The 17,595-nt window shown below is 42.3% G+C and overlaps 1 protein-coding gene across 1 annotated transcript in view; it reads right to left on the bottom strand.

Moving 5' to 3' along the window:
- The window catches only part of LOC109902361 (paralemmin-1), a 65,575-nt gene that overhangs the window by 6,220 nt on the left and 41,760 nt on the right, over window positions 1-17,595 (bottom strand). The window contains exons 4-6 of the mRNA XM_020498650.2: window positions 10,695-10,816; window positions 8,979-9,087; window positions 7,363-7,384 (exon numbers count right to left, since the gene is read on the bottom strand). Of these exons, the coding sequence (XP_020354239.1) occupies window positions 7,363-7,384; window positions 8,979-9,087; window positions 10,695-10,816 (253 nt within the window). The remainder of the gene's footprint in view (window positions 1-7,362; window positions 7,385-8,978; window positions 9,088-10,694; window positions 10,817-17,595) is intronic.

The raw sequence follows: 17,595 nt of genomic DNA, 5'->3' as shown, positions 1-17,595 counted from the left end.
TCAAGTTTATTGAACCACATGATGTTTGTCTTTCAGTGGCCATGATCAGACAAGCTATGTCTGTAATAACTATTATTTTAGGTAGACTTGTCTCAGGTCATATATTACAATGTAATTTTTTCTTCTTCTGATATTACAATGCCTTCCAAAAGTATTCATGCCCCTTAACTTATTCCACACTTTGTTGTGTTGTGGCCTGATTTCAAAATGGATGACAGTTTCTCTCTCACCCATTTACACACAATACCCCATAATGACTAAGTGAAAACATGTTTTCAGAAATGTTTGCAAATATATTTAAAATATAATGAAATACAGAAATATCTCATTTACAAAAGTATCCACACCCCTGAGTCAATACTTTGTAGCAGCACCTTTGGCAGCAATTACAGCTGTGAGTATTTCTGGGTAAGTCACTAAGTGCCTTCCAAACCTGCATTGTGCAGCATTTACCAATTATTATTTTAAAAATTCTTCAAGCTCTGTCAAATTTGTTATTCATCATTGCTAGGCAACCATTTGCAGGTCTTTCCATAGATTTCCAAATAGAATGAATCTCCCAGGGTCTGTTGGAAAGCAGACTGAATCAGGTTTTTCTCTAGGATTTTGCCTGTACTTAGCTCCATTCCATTTATTTTTATACTGAAAACTCGCCAGTCCTTAATGATTACAAGCATACCCATAACATGATCCAGCACAATTATGCTTGATAATATGGAGAGTGGTACTCAGTAATGTGTTGTATTGGATTTGCCCCAAACATAACACTTTGTATTCCAGACAAAAAGTTCACCTCTACGGGATCGGTGTCCCTAAACCGGGAAAGTTGTTGCGATAATGTGATTAGAATGACATTGTAAACAACATAGACATGTCTTATACGGGCAGAAAGCTTCAATTCTTGTTATTCTAACTGCCGTGTCTAATTTACAGTAGCTATTACATTAAAAAAAGACCATGCTATTGTTTGAGGATAGTGCACAACAACAAAACACTTGTATCATGGCAACTGGTTTGATACATTCACCTCTGAAGGTAAATAATGTACTTACATTCAGTAATGTTGCTCTGATTTGTCATCCTGAGGGCCCCAGAGATAAAATGTAGCATAGTTTTGTTTGATAAAATCAATTTTTATATTCAAATGTAGGAACTGGGTTCTACAGTTAGACCCCTCTGCTGTCTTTGGCTCCACACCCACCCCCCTGGCCATCTAGATGTGAAGGTTAGTGTATTTTCTGTAGGGAAGCTAATGATCCATCATGTATAACATTCCTGGGAGTCATTGTAAATAAGAATTTGTTCTTAACTGACTTGCCTAATTAAATAAAGGTTAAATAAAAAAAATCAAATGTACTTGAAAATGTATCAATTGACCAATTCGGCACATTTGGGCAAACTCCTGGCAGACAAGATATTGTGTAGGGATGTAATTCTTCACTGGATCAGTCTGAAACTGTTCACACAAACTGCTGCCATCTTGTGGACAGCATCTAAATTACACCTAGAATCATATCTCAATGTATGGCTATTCTCTTGCATTTCAAAGAGAAAACGCATTATATTTGACCAAATCTAATGTGTTATATTATCATAGATTAATTTCAAATTTCCATAAACTGCAAAGTGTTTCCTTTCAAATGGTATCAAGAATATGAATATCCTTGCATCAGGTCCTGAGCTACAGGCAGTTAGATTTGGGTATGTCATTTTAGGTGAAAAAAACGTTCCGATCCTTTGCCACATTTTTTGCAGTTAATGCTTTTTTAGTGCCTTGTTGCAAACAGGATGCATGTATTCTGTACAGACTTCCTTCATTTCACTCCGTCAGTTAGGTTAGTACATTTCAGCTTTTCAATTGGATTAATTTGTAAAAAAAATTAAAAAACACGACGTTATGGGGTAATTTTTGTAGGCCAGTGACAATTTAATCCATTTTGAATTCTGTCTGTAACACAACAAAATGTGGGAAAAGTCCATGGGTGTGAATAGTTTCTGAAGACACTGTAGATGTATTCATGTTAATAAAACCATAACACACATCTTAGCTCTCATCATAATTGTTAACACTTCTCATAACGCATGTTTTAGCCAAGTGTTTCGTTTTGCTGTTGAAATCATGTTGGGAAATCACCTTTCTGGTAATCCTCATACACCTTGACCCCTTGCCCAGTGAGGTTAATGGGCAGTAGGGTGTTGGTGGACAACACCTTAGTCTCGCCTGTGACATTGTCCCTCTCAACGGTGATCTCTACTGAGTACATTGCTGGGTGCATGGGGTGTCAACAAGAGGAGATGTTAGGAGCCTGCAGAGGTGTCCTCTCTCTCTCTCTCTCTTTCTCTGTCATACCACACATCCATGGAACACAGGAATTCTCTCACTTTCCCTCTTTCGCACCACAAACTCCCTTTCACACCCCATATTATCTCTCGCTCAACAAGACTAGAGACATACCAGTTCCACTCCACCATATTTCACAATTATAAATAACTATGTAGTCTCTCCACAATACACATGTATAACAATACCAGCCAAAACCAGACAACCACTCTAAACAACCATATTCCACCAACAAATACAGCACTTGGTTACAGCCCATGTAACACACACGACTATACGCAAACTCAATCTTATGAAGAAGACGGTCAACTTTGATTCATGACATTCCTTTGACTGCATATCTGGGCAAGTTGAACGACCGTGTGGCCGTTAAGGAAGCACGTCTTTGGAGAACGGTCAATAACTTGGCTACATACACTATAAGTAAGGTAAACTCGAACATTTGCCATCGGCAGGCCTACACTATGCGAGTATAACGCTGCCGTGTTGACGGATAGAGAAATTGTACTCTTTAGCCGGAGCTGCGTTGCCTTGGCAACGTCGCATCGTCTGATGAAGACTATATATAGTGTATCCCCACACAACAGATGTACTGTGAGAACGGGACACTCAGTATATCATCCTGGCTAACTCTATACAAACATACCACTCTTCTTGTTTTAACACCTTTTAGCCACAAACCACAGTGAATATCCACAAGAGTGAAAGTCCACAAGAGCAGACCAATACGCAGACGGACGGACGGACGGACAGACAGACTCACATCAACTCATTCAAACACATTCCCATACAGATAGGCAGACACACGGAGGCAGACAGTTGATAGCTGTGTAGTTTAGGACAGAAGACAAATGTTAGGGGGAAAACACAGTACGGAAAACACAACACAATGTTAGCGACAACAAAATAGAGGACATGAAACACACCACGGCACTTCAGAGAGCGCGACGTGTTCAATGGCATTTACATTGCTTTTGTGTTCTCCTAAAAGGTGTCACGAAAGCATGGTACATAGCAATGATGAAATACCCGAGTGGTCCGTCATTAAAATAGTTCCTCCCACATGACTCAACATTGTTTTACCTTCCCACCCACACATTCAAATAGTGCGTCAAACAACACTCGCACCAGTAAAACAGGAAGTGCACTACATCCTACTACACAGAATGGAACTGGTAGATGTATACGCCACATAAACGTCCCCTTCTATTCATCCTCCATAACAGTCCCTCTCTATTCTATTGTGTCCTATCAACTTATCTAGCTTCTAGATATCTATTGTGCATCTATAACTTGTTTATGCACAGGGTATAGTAACCCTACTGTGTTACTTTCTTAGTTTCTAGTTACTTAGCTCCTATCCAATGGTGATATTACACCAACATGTTACCAAAAACGATCATATCCAGGAAAGAGTTGGCAATGAAAATTTTGGGTCTCGATGAAACCAAACATGAAGTATTCGCTCTGCTCAGCAAGGGTCCTCTAGATAAGACGTATGAGGACCGGAGCTCAAGAGGTAAAACTAATTAGTCACTCGCCCCATCTCCTTCTCCCCCTTTTGCTATATCTCAATCGCTGTGGAGAAGAGCCCTTCAGTGGAGTCCCTCACTCTCCTTCCAGAGCTGTGAGGCTGATGAAAGCACATGTTTGATTAAAAGGGACAGAGGCCCACGTGTGAGGAGGAGGAAGGTTGAGACCCCTTGATATGGCTGAAAAGACCCCTTGCTGAGGAGATGAAGTCGTCCCCAGATGTTTCTAACTGCTCGTGTTTACAACACGCTGAGCTACACTGAGGTGTTGTATATGACAGTGGGGTAAATGACCAACTATTTAGGTATCCTTTAGCTGTCATTCAATCAACGCTCCATTCAAATGAAGATTTCGATAATGTGTTAGATTAGACATTGTGACACGGCTGACAACACGCTTGAGGAGCTACTGCCGAGCCAATCAAACTGGTTGTGTTTACATAATGAGTTCCACTGAGGAGTTACATATTGAATTTATACATTTTTACATTTATTATGTGTCTAATCCAGTTACCCAGGATGCTAATGCCAGTAGCTGATGCCAGAGTGGGTGAACAGGATACAACAAAAATTACGATTTTGGGTAGGGGATAATATTAGATTTTCTTACACTGTAATACCTATTAATACCTATTGAATATGTAATGAAGTAATGAATAACCAAGTGTTATATATTTGAAAAATGATACAAGTAAGTAAATGATATCAAATGAACTAACATCAGATATAGTACTCAGCCGTCTATGTAAAGAGGCAAGCAGAGACCAAGTTTATGAGTGAAAAAATACAAATAAAAAGAGGCAAAGAGTAGAATTAGTCTCGCTACAGTGTGTCTCAGTCTGTGAGCTACAGGGTTCCCGAGACTCACCTGCTCTCGTCATATCTGAGGCACCTCCGGACATGTCCAGACGAGGGCTGTTGGGCACTTTGAGCACTTCCTTGACCTCTACAAGCAGTCAAGGAAGTGGGGTGAGAATGACAGAGAGAGAGAGAGAGAGAGAGAAAGAGACAAACACAGAGGAGGTGGCCAGGTTTCGGCAAAGACAGATGGCGATAGAAGACTCCAAGAGAATCTTATTGACACTTCTTCCATTTTGGACAAACTTGGTCTTTTTTATATATAGACTCAGCAAAAAAAGAAACGTCCTCTCACTGTCAACTCCGTTCATTTTCAGCAAACATAACATGTGTAACTATTTGTATGAACATAACAAGATTCAACAACTGAGACATGAACTGAGTTCCACAGACATGTGACTAACAGAAATTGAATAATGTGTCCCTGAACAAAGGGGGGGGGGGTCAAAATCAAAAGTAACAGTCAGTATCTGGTGTGGCCACCAGCTGCATTAAGTACTGCAGTGCATCTCCTCCTCATGGACTGCACCAGATTTGCCCGTTCTTGCTGTGAGATGTTACCCCATTCTTCCACCAAGGCACCTGCAAGTTCCCAGACATTTCTGGGGGGAATGGCCCTAGCCCTCACCCTCCGATCCAACAAGTCCCAGGCGTGCTCAATGGGATTGAGATCCGGGCTCTTCGCTGGCCATGGCAGAACACGGACATTCCTGTCTTGCAGGAAATCACGCACAGAACGAGCAGTATGGCTGGTGGCATTGTCATGCTGGAGGGTCATGTCAGGATGAGCCTGCAGGAAGGGTACCACATGAGGGAGGAGGATGTCTTCCCTGTAACACAGCGTTGAGATTGCCTGCAATGACAACAAGCTCAGTCCGACACACCGCCCCAGACCATGACGGACCCTCCACCTCCAAATCGATCCCGCTCCAGAGTACGGGCCTCGGTGCAACGCGCATTCCTTCGACGATAAACGCGAATCTGACCATCACCCCTGTTGAGACAGAACTGCGACTCGTCAGTGAAGAGCACTTTTTGCCAGTCCTGTCTGGTCCAGCGACGGTGGGTTTGTGCCCATAGGCAACGTTGTTGCCAGTGATATCTGGTGAGGACCTGCCTTACAAGAGGCCTACAAGCCCTCAGTCCAGCCTCTCTCAGCCTATTGCGGAGAGTCTGAGCACTGATGGAGAGATTGTGCGTTCCTGTTGTAACTCGGGCAGTTGTTGTTGCCATCCTGTACCTGTCCCGCAGGTGTGATGTTCGGATGTACCGATCTTGTGCAGGTGTTGTTACATGTGGTCTGCCACTGCGAGGATGATCAGCTGTCCGTCCTGCCTCCCTGTAGCGCTGCCTTGGGCGTCTCACAGTACGGACATTGTAATTTATTGCCCTGGCCTCATCTGCAGTCCTCATGCCTCCTTGCAGCACATTCACCCAGATGAGCAGGGACCCTGGGCATCTTTCTTTTGGTGTTTTTCAGAATCAGTAGAAAGGACTCTTTAGTGTCCTAAGTTTTCATAACTGTGACCATAATTGCCTACCGTCTGTAAGCTGTTAGTGTCTTAACGACCGTTCCACAGGTGCATGTTCATTCATTGTTTATGGTTCTTTGAACAAGCATGGGAAACAGTATTTAACCCCTTTACAATGAAGATCTGTGAAGTTATTTGGATTTTTACAAATTATCTTTGAAAGACAGGGTCCTGAAAAAGGGACGTTTCTTTTTCATATATAATTTTTATTTTTACTTTAACCCCTTTTTCGTAATATCCAATTGGTAGTTACAGTCTTGTCCCATCGCTGCAATTCCCCTATGGACTTGGGAGAAGCGAAGGTCGAGAGCCATGCGTCCTCCAAAACACGACCCTGCCAAGCTGCACTGCTTCTTGACACACTGCTTGCTTAACCCGGAAGCCAGCCGCACCAATGTGTCGGCGGAAACACCGTCCAGCTGACGGCCAAAGTCTGCTTGCAGGCGCCCAGCCCGCCACAAGGAGTCGCTAGAGCGCTGATGGGACAAGGAAATCCCAGCCGGCCAAACCCTCCCCTAACCCGGACAATTGGGCGCTGCCTCATGTGACACAGCCTGTGATCAAACCCGGGTCTGTAGTGACGCCTTAGACTGCTGCGCCACTCGGGAGACTCTATACTCTATTGCATGTCTAATTGTACAGATGCAACTTACATGATTCCTTATAATCAGTCAATAATGTATCAATTGCCTATCAATCAATTACTATATTCCTGAATGAAACAGGAGTGGGTACATTGAATACCTACATTTGTTTTACAATGAGAGGAATAACACCACTTTAATATGTTTAGCATGACAGACTCTAAGTGGAAAAAATGGAGGCAAAACATTTGTCTAAGATGTCTCTCTACAGGGTACCGAGACTCACCTGCTCTCATCCTATCTGAGGCACCTCCAGACATTTCCAGATGAGGGCTGGTGTGCACATTGACTACTTCCTTGACCTCTGTAACTCCCTTGACCTCTATAAGCGGTCAAGGAAGTGGGGTGAGAAAGAGAGAGGGAGGGAGAGAGAAAGAGCGACAAACACAGAACACATGTAAAAGAGGAGAAAGAAGAGAGGGATGAGGAAGAATATCTGACTGAAGATGTATTACCGTGCACAGTGCCTGCCAGAGCCTGTGAGAGAGGGAAAGAGAGAAAACAGTATTTTAACCCAGTGGTGGAAAAAGTATCTAACTGTCATACTTGAGTAAAAGTAAAGATACCTTAAATAGAAAATTACAAAATAAAAAGTGAAAGTCACTGAGTAAAATTGTACTTTAGTAAAAGTATTTGGTTTAAAATGTACTTAAGTATCAAAACTATAATACAATTTAATTATATTAAGCAAACCAGATGGCACACTTTTCTTGTGTTTTTTAAGTTATGGATAGCAAGGGACACTACAACACTCAGTCAACATTTACAAACAAAGCATGTGTGTTTAGTGAGTCCGCCAGATCAGAGGCAGTAGGGATGACCAGGGATGTTTGGTTGATAAGTGTGTGAATTTGACTATTTTCTTGTCCCGCTAAGCATTCAAAATATAACAAGTACTTTTGGGTGTACTACTTAAGTAGTACTTTAAAGTATTTTTACTTAAGTACTTTACACCACTGTTTTAACCCATGTATCATACAGCATTAAACTCAGAAAATTCAGTGTCAAACCCATCAAATACATTACCAGAGGGGTGGTAAAGAGGTGGGTCTATTTCTGTGATATGAATCATTGGGATTATTGTATCAATGCAGCCGCACAGTCGAACAGCATCCATTTCTAAAAATACTTTAACAGATTGAATGACACGGTTCTACTGTCAACCCACAGCTTTGAGGTAATAGATTTGTTTCCTGAAGAGACACTCTTATTCAAAAGCATGGCTACATAATGAATGAGCATTATGTCACATACAGTATTTAACATATTTAATTGAAAACCTAGTTTGAGGGAAGGAACATACAATATTTATTTTTATGCCACAAAAAACATGGATGACAAGGAAGTAAGAAAAATTATTGGGGTAGAAAGAGACGCCACATTAAATAAGCACTTTCCCTTTTAATAAAGAGGTGCCAGGCTGGACAGGTTGAGGAAGTGGATATTAACTTGTGGAGGAAAGAGCAAAAAGGGCCAACAAGTTCAAGAGGGAAAAACGAAGAGACAGAGCATCTTTTCTAGACGTTGCTAGGAAACCCGCATGTTAAAAGCTGCCCAGTGTGTGCTGTCAATATGAACTTCCCCTTTGGACAAGAGCCTCCCTCCTGTCAACAACTGTTCCCCATACACTGCTTGTCAGACCCAGTGTCTGACTCTCCGGGCCCATCCGGACCGTCACTAATGATATCACTGATGGCATAATATTGAGATGTCATTTGCTCAAGTGGAGATGCCACTGTCAGTTTATCACAAGGGCAGTTACTGTACACACAAATTTCTATACAGCACTTTGAGATATCAGCTGATGTAAGAAGGGCTATATAAATACATTTGATTTGATTTGACAGGGCTTTTTCACTTTCCGATGTGCCCCAAGGCTTGCGTCGGCCTCCTAAACCTCTCCCCTCCCTTCTGATTCCTCCATCTCCTACTCCCCCTACTTCAAGCGTTCCCCCTCAACACACACGCACACACACTCCCCACTCCTGTCTCTAACAGTGTGTGTGTGTGTGTCCGGTGGACCTGCTGTGTCCAGCTGCCCTCGGAGGGGTAGGAGGCGAGGGAGACTCACTTTGTTGTCTGCTGTCTTGGCTTCCTCCTTCGTTGCTGCGTCTGTCAGGCTCTCTTTGGTAGAGGTCGCCGACACGCCCGTCTCCAGCACCTCCAGTTCCTGCTCCATTCTGCAGAACAGAGAGAGAGATGTTATCAGTCACACACAGAGACATGGTCAATGACACACAAACAGTGTGAGAATGCTTGGCAAGTCATGCACATCATGCATTCACGAGCCGTAGCGTTCCAAAGCAGTTTTGGATTTCTGTCTTGTCTATTTAAATGTTTGTTATTTTTGGCAACAGTGCTCATCCATTGGGAAAATGATTTTACAGATTTTACAGATGCACTTGTTCTTGGTCTAAAATAAATGAGCTGAGTGCATAAGGAGTTGTTCAAAATCAAAGAAAAATATTAGCGACCCCCCCCCCCCTTAAACCGTGAACTATTTCTTTAAGTGGCCTGGTATTGTTCAATACCAAAACAACCTCCCTGTCCTTCCTCACTATGGCCTATCTAACAGAATTAAGAGCCTATTTCGGAAATGGACAAAAGCTTCTCCTTAGCTTTCTCTAATTCCGCATTTTCCCTAGCTCCGGCAATTGTACGCCTGCGTTGCTCATTGGGTGCTGTGCCAGTTTAGTGCCAATGTTGCCCCAGTCTGAGCCCCAATAGCCAGCCAGCACTACAGCAGCCAGGGGGAATTTAATTAGCGAATTGGATTGCCAGGGGAAGAAGACTGATGACACTGTTTTGCTATGAGTGAGAAAGAAAATGGTTGGAGCGAGGAGGGAGGGGTGGTGGTGGAAGGCTGGTCTGTTCTTGGCTACTGGGTCTCCTTTCTGTACCCGAGCCGACAAGGTGAAAAATCTGTCAATGTGTCCCATGGTTGCTGTGATCACGCTCTCTGAGGGTGTTTCAGGGAGAGTGGGTATGCAAAAAACACATTTCCAGTATTACTACACACGTGTGAAATAGGAAAAATAAACAGGAAAAGCAGGAAAATAATCCTGCAGCAACAGGAAATGTGAATATTATGTGTATTATAATTAATGGATTTTTTTTGCATCGGGTTGATACATTTAAACTTCGAATACACTACAAGTTTGCATTTCCTGCTGTGCAGGAAAATTGTCATCAACAACATAGTGATCAAATTAAAATCCTACATCTGTACTCCTTTCTTGCTAAGAGTTAAACTTATTAAAGTATAGCCTAGATCAGCTAGATGCAGACAAGAGTGTGCAAGGCGGTATTGAATGTGTCACTGTCTGTCCCCTTGATTACTCATTTATTGACCTGTGCACTTACACTACCGGTCAAAAGTTTTAGAACACCTAACTCATTCAAGGGTTTTTCTTTATTTGTACTATTTTCTACATTGTAGAATAATAGTGAAGACATCAAAACTATGAAATAACACATATGGAATCATTTCGTCACCAAAAAAAGTGTTAAACAAATCCAAATAAATGTTATTTTATTATTTTAAGCTATGTGTTATTTCATAGTTTGATGTCTTCACTATTATTCTACAATGTAGGTTGTAGCATGTAGTAGCCCAAACCTATCAATGTTACATTGAGCCGGGTGAATGGAATATGAATGAAAGTCATCCAATATGCTATAATAGAAACAAGGCCATGTGCTCATAAAAAAAAATATATAATCCTCATCTTAAACATCACAGAGAGCAACTGGTAGGTACCCCAGTGTTCCAGGGTTGTAGACGTACCTAATGATGTTCTCCTCCATACCCTTGAGCTTGGCCTCGTCCTCCGCAAGCTGTTTCTTGGCCTCGTCCTGCTCCGAGCCAGCAGCTCCATCCAGCAGCCATCTTTCCCTCAGGGACTTTTGCTGGACAGGACAGAAGAACACAGGAACATCAATCACTGATTATTCACCCCTCTTTGATTTCATCACATTTTGTTGATTGACAAAGTGGGATTGAAATGGATTTAGTTGCGATAAATTTGATTGATCTACACTAAATACTACATAATGTCAAAGTGAAAAGAAAATTCTACAAATGTTAACACATTTATCAAAATTAAATAACTCAAATAGTTGCTGCAAAAGTATTCACACCTTTTGTTAGGTCAAGCCTAAATTAGTTCAGGGGTAACATTTGACTTGACAAATCACATAATAAGTTTCATGGACTTATAATAGGGGTTGACATGATTTTTGAATTACTACCCCTTCCTCTGTCCTCCATACATACAACTTGTGTATGGCCACTCAGTCAAGCTGCATCATGGTATGGGTGTGCTTGACAAAGACAGAGCTTGAAGAATTTTGAAAAGAATAATGGGCAAATATTGCACAATCCAGGTGTGCAAAGCCCTTTAGACTTACCCAAGAAGACCCACAACTGTAATCACTCACAAATGTGTTTCTAACATGTATTGACTCAGGTGGGTGATTACTTATCTAATCAAAGTATATATATATTTTTCTTTCTATTTTTGTTATAGAATTTTTTCCCACTTTGACATTACAGAGTAAAGAAAATCACAATTATATTCATTTCAATCCCACTTTGTAATGCAGATGTAAAATAATGAAACAAAAAGGTCATCATTTTTCGATAAAACTATACTAAATATATTTTACGTCACCAAATACCTGATAAAAACATTGTTTTGCAATGAAGATCTATAGTAATCTCAACATTGCCCTCTAGGGTAGCGCCATGGTGTAGCCGGAGGACAGGTACATTGACTTCAATACAAAACCTTGGAGGCGAGTGATCCTCACCCCTTCCATAGACCGACATGGCAATTATGACATCTTCCGGAGGACGTCCTCCAACCAACAAAAGCTTTTGCAGTATTTAAATGTTTTATTTTTTATTTCATCTTTATTTAACCAGGTAGGCTAGTTGAGAACAAGTTCTCATTTGCAACTGCTACCTGGCCAAGATAAAACATAGCAATTCGACACATACAACAACACAGAGTTACACATGGAATAAACAAAACATAGTCAATAATACAGTAGAACAAAATAAAATAAAAAGTCTATATACAGTGAGTGCAAATGAGGTAAGATAAGGGAGTTAAGGCAATAAATAGGCCATGGTGGCGAAGTAATTAAAAAATAGAAATTAAACACTGGAATGGTAGAGGTGCAGAAGATGAATGTGCAAGTAGAAATACTGGGGTGCAAAGGAGCAAGATAAATAAATAAATACTGTATGGGGATGAGGTAGGTAGATAGATAGGTGGGCTGTTTACAGATGGGCTATGTACAGGTGCAGTGATGTGAGCTGCTCTGACAGCTGATGCTTAAAGCTAGTGAGGGGGATATGAGTCTCCAACTTCAGAGATTTTTGCAGTTCATTCCAGTCATTGGCAGCAGAGAACTGGAAGGAAAGACGGCCAAAGGAGGAATTGGCTTTGGGGGTGACCAGTGAGATACACCTGCTGGAGCGCATGCTACGAGTGGGTGCTGCTATGGTGACCAGTGAGCTGAGATAAGGCGGGGCTTTACCTAGCAGAGACTTGTAGATAACCTGTAGCCCGTGGGTTTGCCGACGAGTATGAAGCGAGGGCCAACCAACGAGAGCATACAGGTCGCAATGGTGGGTAGTGTATGGGGCTTTGGTGAGGATCGGTAGGATGAGCACTTTTACGAGGGTATGTTTGGCAGCATGAGTGAAGGATGTTTTGTTGGAATAAAGCTAATTCTAGATTTAATTTTGGATTGGAGATGCTTAATGTGAGTCTGGAAGGAGAGTTTACAGTCTAACCAGAGACCTAGGTATTTGTAGTTGTCCACGTATTCTAAGTCAGAGCCGTCCAGAGTAGTGCTGCTGGACGGGCGAGCAGGTGCGGGCAGTGATCGGTTGAATAGCATGCATTTCGTTTTCCCTGCATTTAAAAGCAGTTGGAGGCCACGGAAGGAGAGTTGTAATGGCATTGAAGCTCGTCTGGAGGTTAGTTAACATAGTGTCCAAAGAAGAGCCAGATGTATACAGAGTGGTATAGTCTACGTAGTGGTGTACCAGAGAATTACCCGCAGCAAGAGCAACATCATTGATGTATACAGAGAAGAGAGTCGGCCCGAGGATTGAACCCTGTGGCACCCCCATAGAGACTGCCAGAGGTCCGGACAACAGGCCCTCCGATTTGACACACTGAACTCTATCAGAGAAGTAGTTGGTAAACCAGTCGAGGCAATCATTTGAGAAACCAAGGCTGTCGAGTCTGCCAATAAGAATGTGGTGATTGAATTGACATGTTGTCCATCCAATCAAAGGAGCAGAGAATTAACCTAATACTACGCATGTGTGATTTAGTAGATTGGTGAGTTGGTGACATTGTTGGATACATTGAGATTGAGATAGTGAATAATGACAGTTGGGCATTTTGTTGTGTCGTTCTCTGGTGGCTAGCTAGCTAGCTAAAATTGGCCTTTTCCTAAATTAGCCATGGATGGAGGGATTTGGACTTGTTGTTTTACCTAACTTCTGTGCTGGCCAATGATTATAACGGCGATTCTGATTCAACCATAAATTTGTATATTGTGCCTCTGGCCTGAGAGGATGGAAGTTCAATATGTAGCTAGATGTAGTAGGCTAATGTTAACTAGCTGGCTCATAGTTGCCCATGAAAGGAAGTTAGGCAAGCGAGCAAGCTTTTTAGCCAGGTAGCCTAGGACAACAAAAACTAAAAATGTGAAATGTATGAGAGAGTCATAATCAGTCAATTGAAATGAATTCATTAGGCCCTAATCTATGGATTTCACATGACACTGTGCAGGGGTGCAGCCATGGGTACGCCTGGGAGGGCATAGATAGGTCCACCCACATGGCAGCTAGGCCCACCCACTGGGGAGCCAGGCCCAGCCAATCAGAATGCGTTTTCCCCCACAAAAAGGCTTTATTACAGATAGAAATACAGACAGGATACACCCTGTCTGTCTGTCTGTCTGTCTGTCTGACTTGCTCTCTTTTTCTCTTGCTCAAAGCCATACTGTAACTCCACACCTCTACGTGAACACACCCACATGCAGGCATGCACACGCTCACACACACACAGTCTTGTATAACTAACCTTGTGGGGACACAATTCAGTCCCATTCAAAATCCTATTTTCCCTAACCTCTAATCCTAACAGGTACCCTAACCCTAATCCTAACCTTAACCTCAAAACCTAACCTTAACCCTATACCTAACCATAGATCCTAACATGAACCCCCTAGAAAAAGCATTTGACCTTGTGGGGACTAACAAAATGTCCCCACAAGTATAGTTAAACACACACACACACACACACACACACACACACACACACACACACACACACACACACACACACACACACACACTTATTCAAACTGTAGACGGGATTCATATCATGCATTAATACTCTGTATGTTAATTTCCAACTTATTTCAAATGTAACGTGAATGTAAATCCCTTGCCATGAATAGCATCCACTTAGGAATGGGCTGAAATCAGCTCAATGCAGAATGATGGATTTGCATAATTTCCCCTTGGCCGATGGGTTAATTTAGGGGACTGGTTCATAGGAACCCAATCTCTTTCAAAAGCAGGAAAATGTGGGTAAAGGTTATTTTTGTAGCAATGAAAGAGCCTCATGCCACGCCAGTGTATCCAGCATAGAATAATATCACTATTCATGAATTCAACCCCAGGCAGGAAAAATCCATCTAACCCAACTATCTCATGACCCAACCATCTTACTCTTATCAATAAGCTGGTTTGTCTCTCTCTCTCTCTCTTTCTCTCTTTCTCTCTCTCTCTCTCTCTCTCTCCCTTTCTCTGAGAAAAAAACATGATGTATTTACAGTACCAGTCAAAGGTTTGGACACACCTTCTCATTCCAGGGTTTTTCATTTATTTTTTACTATTTTCTACATTGGAGAATAATAGTGAAGACATCAAAACTATGATGAACTATGAACTAACTACTGACCCCTCCTGTCTCAGCCTCCAGTATTTATGCTGCAGTAGTTTATGTGTCAGGGGGCTAGGGTCAGTTTGTTATATCTGGAGTACTTCTCCTGTCCTATTCGGTGTCCTATGTGAATCTAAGTGTGCGTTCTCTAATTCTCTCCTTCTCTCTCTCGGAGGACCTGAGCCCTAGGACCATGCCCCAGGATTACCTGACATGATGACTCCTTGCTGTCCCCAGTCCACCTGGCCGTGCTGCTGCTCCAGTTTCAACTGTTCTGCCTTCTTATTATTCGAACATGCTGATCATTTATGAACATTTGAACATCTTGGCCATGTTCTGTTTTAATCTCCACCCGGCACAGCCAGAAGAGGACTGGCCACCCCACATATGCTCTCTCTAATTCTCACTTTTTTTCTCTCTCTCTCGGAGGACCTGAGCCCTAGGACCATGCCCCAGGACTACCTGACATGATGACTCCTTGCTGTCCCCAGTCCATCTGACTGTGCTGCTGCTCCAGTTTCAACTGTTCTGCCTTATTATTATACGACCATGCTGGTCATTTATGAACATTTGAACATCTTGGCCATGTTCTGTTATAATCTCCACCCGGCACAGCCAGAAGAGGACTGGCCACCCCACATAGCCTGGTTCCTCTCTAGGTTTCTTCCTAGGTTTTGGCCTTTCTAGGGAGTTTTTCCTAGCCACCGTGCTTCTACACCTGCATTGCTTGCTGTTTGGTGTTTTAGGCTGGGTTTCTGTACAGCACTTTGAGATATCAGCTGATGTACGAAGGGCTATATAAATACATTTGATTTGATGAAATAACACATATGGAATCATGAAGTAGCCAAAGAAGTGGTAAACAAATCCAAATATATTTTATATTTGAGATTTTTCAAAGTAGCCACCCTTTGCCTTGATGAAAGCTTTGCACACTCTTGGCATTCGCTCAACCAGCTCGTGAGGTAGTCACCTGGAATGCATTTCAATTAACAGGTGTGCCTTGTTAAAAGTTCATTTGTGGAATTTCTTTCCTTCTTAATGTGTTTGAGCCAATCAGTTGTGTTATGACAAGGTAGGGGTGGTATACAGAAGATAACCCTATTTGGTAAAAGACCAAGTCCATATTATGACAAGAACAGCTCAAATAAGCAAAGAGAAATAACAGTCCATCATTACTTTAAGTCAATCAGGAACATTTCAAGAACTTTGAAAGTTTCTTTAAGTGCAGTCGCAAAAATCATCAAGAGCTATGATGATTTGTCTTTCACCAGGACAATGACCCAACACACCTCCAGGCTATGTAAGGGCTATTTGACAAGAAGGAGAGTGATGGAGTGCTGCATCAATGACCTGGCCTCCACAATCACCCGACCTCAAACCAACTGAGATGGTTTGGGATGAGTTGGACCGCAGAGTGAAGGAAAAGCAGACAACAAGTGCTCAGCATATGTGCAAACTCCTTCAAGAATGTTGGGAAAAGCATACCAGGTGAAGCTGGTTGAGATAATTGCAAAGCTGTCATCAAGGCAAAGGGTGGCTACTTTGAAGAATCTAAAATTGAAAATATATTTTGATTTGTTTAACACTTTTTTGGTTACTACATGACTACAAGGCGATCTGTTTCACAATCCTCTCTACTCTACCGCTCTCCCCCCCTCTCACCTTCCCTCCTCTCTCCTCTCCCTTTCACTCTCTCTCTTATCCAGCTCTCCTGCGTATGCTCTCCCTGCCTCTCCCCTGGTGGGCTCTATGATTGGGTGACATCATCACCTGTTCACGCCCTTCCACACACATGCACACACACCGTCGCCCCGTCGGAAGCAAGAGGACAAAGCCACAGCAGCTCCCACACATGTACCCTGTGTTTGATCCATTGTTCTGGGGGAGCACAATGCCCCGTGAATAAACATACACGTATATGTGCATAAGCGTAAACACACACACACACACACACACACACACACACACACACACACACACACACACACACACACACACACACACACACACACACACACACACACACACACACACACACACACACACACACACACACACACACACACACACACACACACATATACACACACACACACACAGAGAGAGATGTGCACACACGACATGCATACTGACAGGCACACACACACATACGGTACACACACTCTCACACCAACTGGGCATTTCACTCATTTTTAAAAGATCAGGTGCACAGAACTAGCCACCAGCAGTTAGCTTCACCTTATTATATTTTACTGCAAATGAAACATGATCAGACAAGCAATGTTGTATAATAATAGCTACTCAATATCCTTTTCATATTTCCAAATGGACTCTACTGGGAAATATAATAAAGCAGCTGTTGTACTGAAACTACATTTGCAGAATAATTATAACAATAACAGACAAGCTGCATATTGCGGTTCTGAGTCCCAAACTGACATCCTTTACGGTTCTACTACCTCCTGTGACCATCATACACTCGTAGAAAAAAAGGGTTCCAAAATGGTTCTTCGGCTGTCCCCGTAGGAGCACCCTTTTTGGTTCCAGGTAAAAACCCTTTTTTGGTTCCAGGTAGAACCATTTTGGGTTCCATGTAGAACCCTCTGTGTAAATAACCCTCTGTGTAAACATGGAACCAAAAAGGGTTCTACAGGTTTCTCTTATGGGGACAGCCGGAGAACCCTTTTAGGTTCTAGACAGCACCTT

Source organism: Oncorhynchus kisutch, linkage group LG13, assembly GCF_002021735.2.
Source record: "Oncorhynchus kisutch isolate 150728-3 linkage group LG13, Okis_V2, whole genome shotgun sequence".
NCBI lineage: Eukaryota > Metazoa > Chordata > Actinopteri > Salmoniformes > Salmonidae > Oncorhynchus > Oncorhynchus kisutch.
Note: the sequence above shows the minus strand (reverse complement) of the source record. Positions and strands in the feature narration are given on the sequence as shown.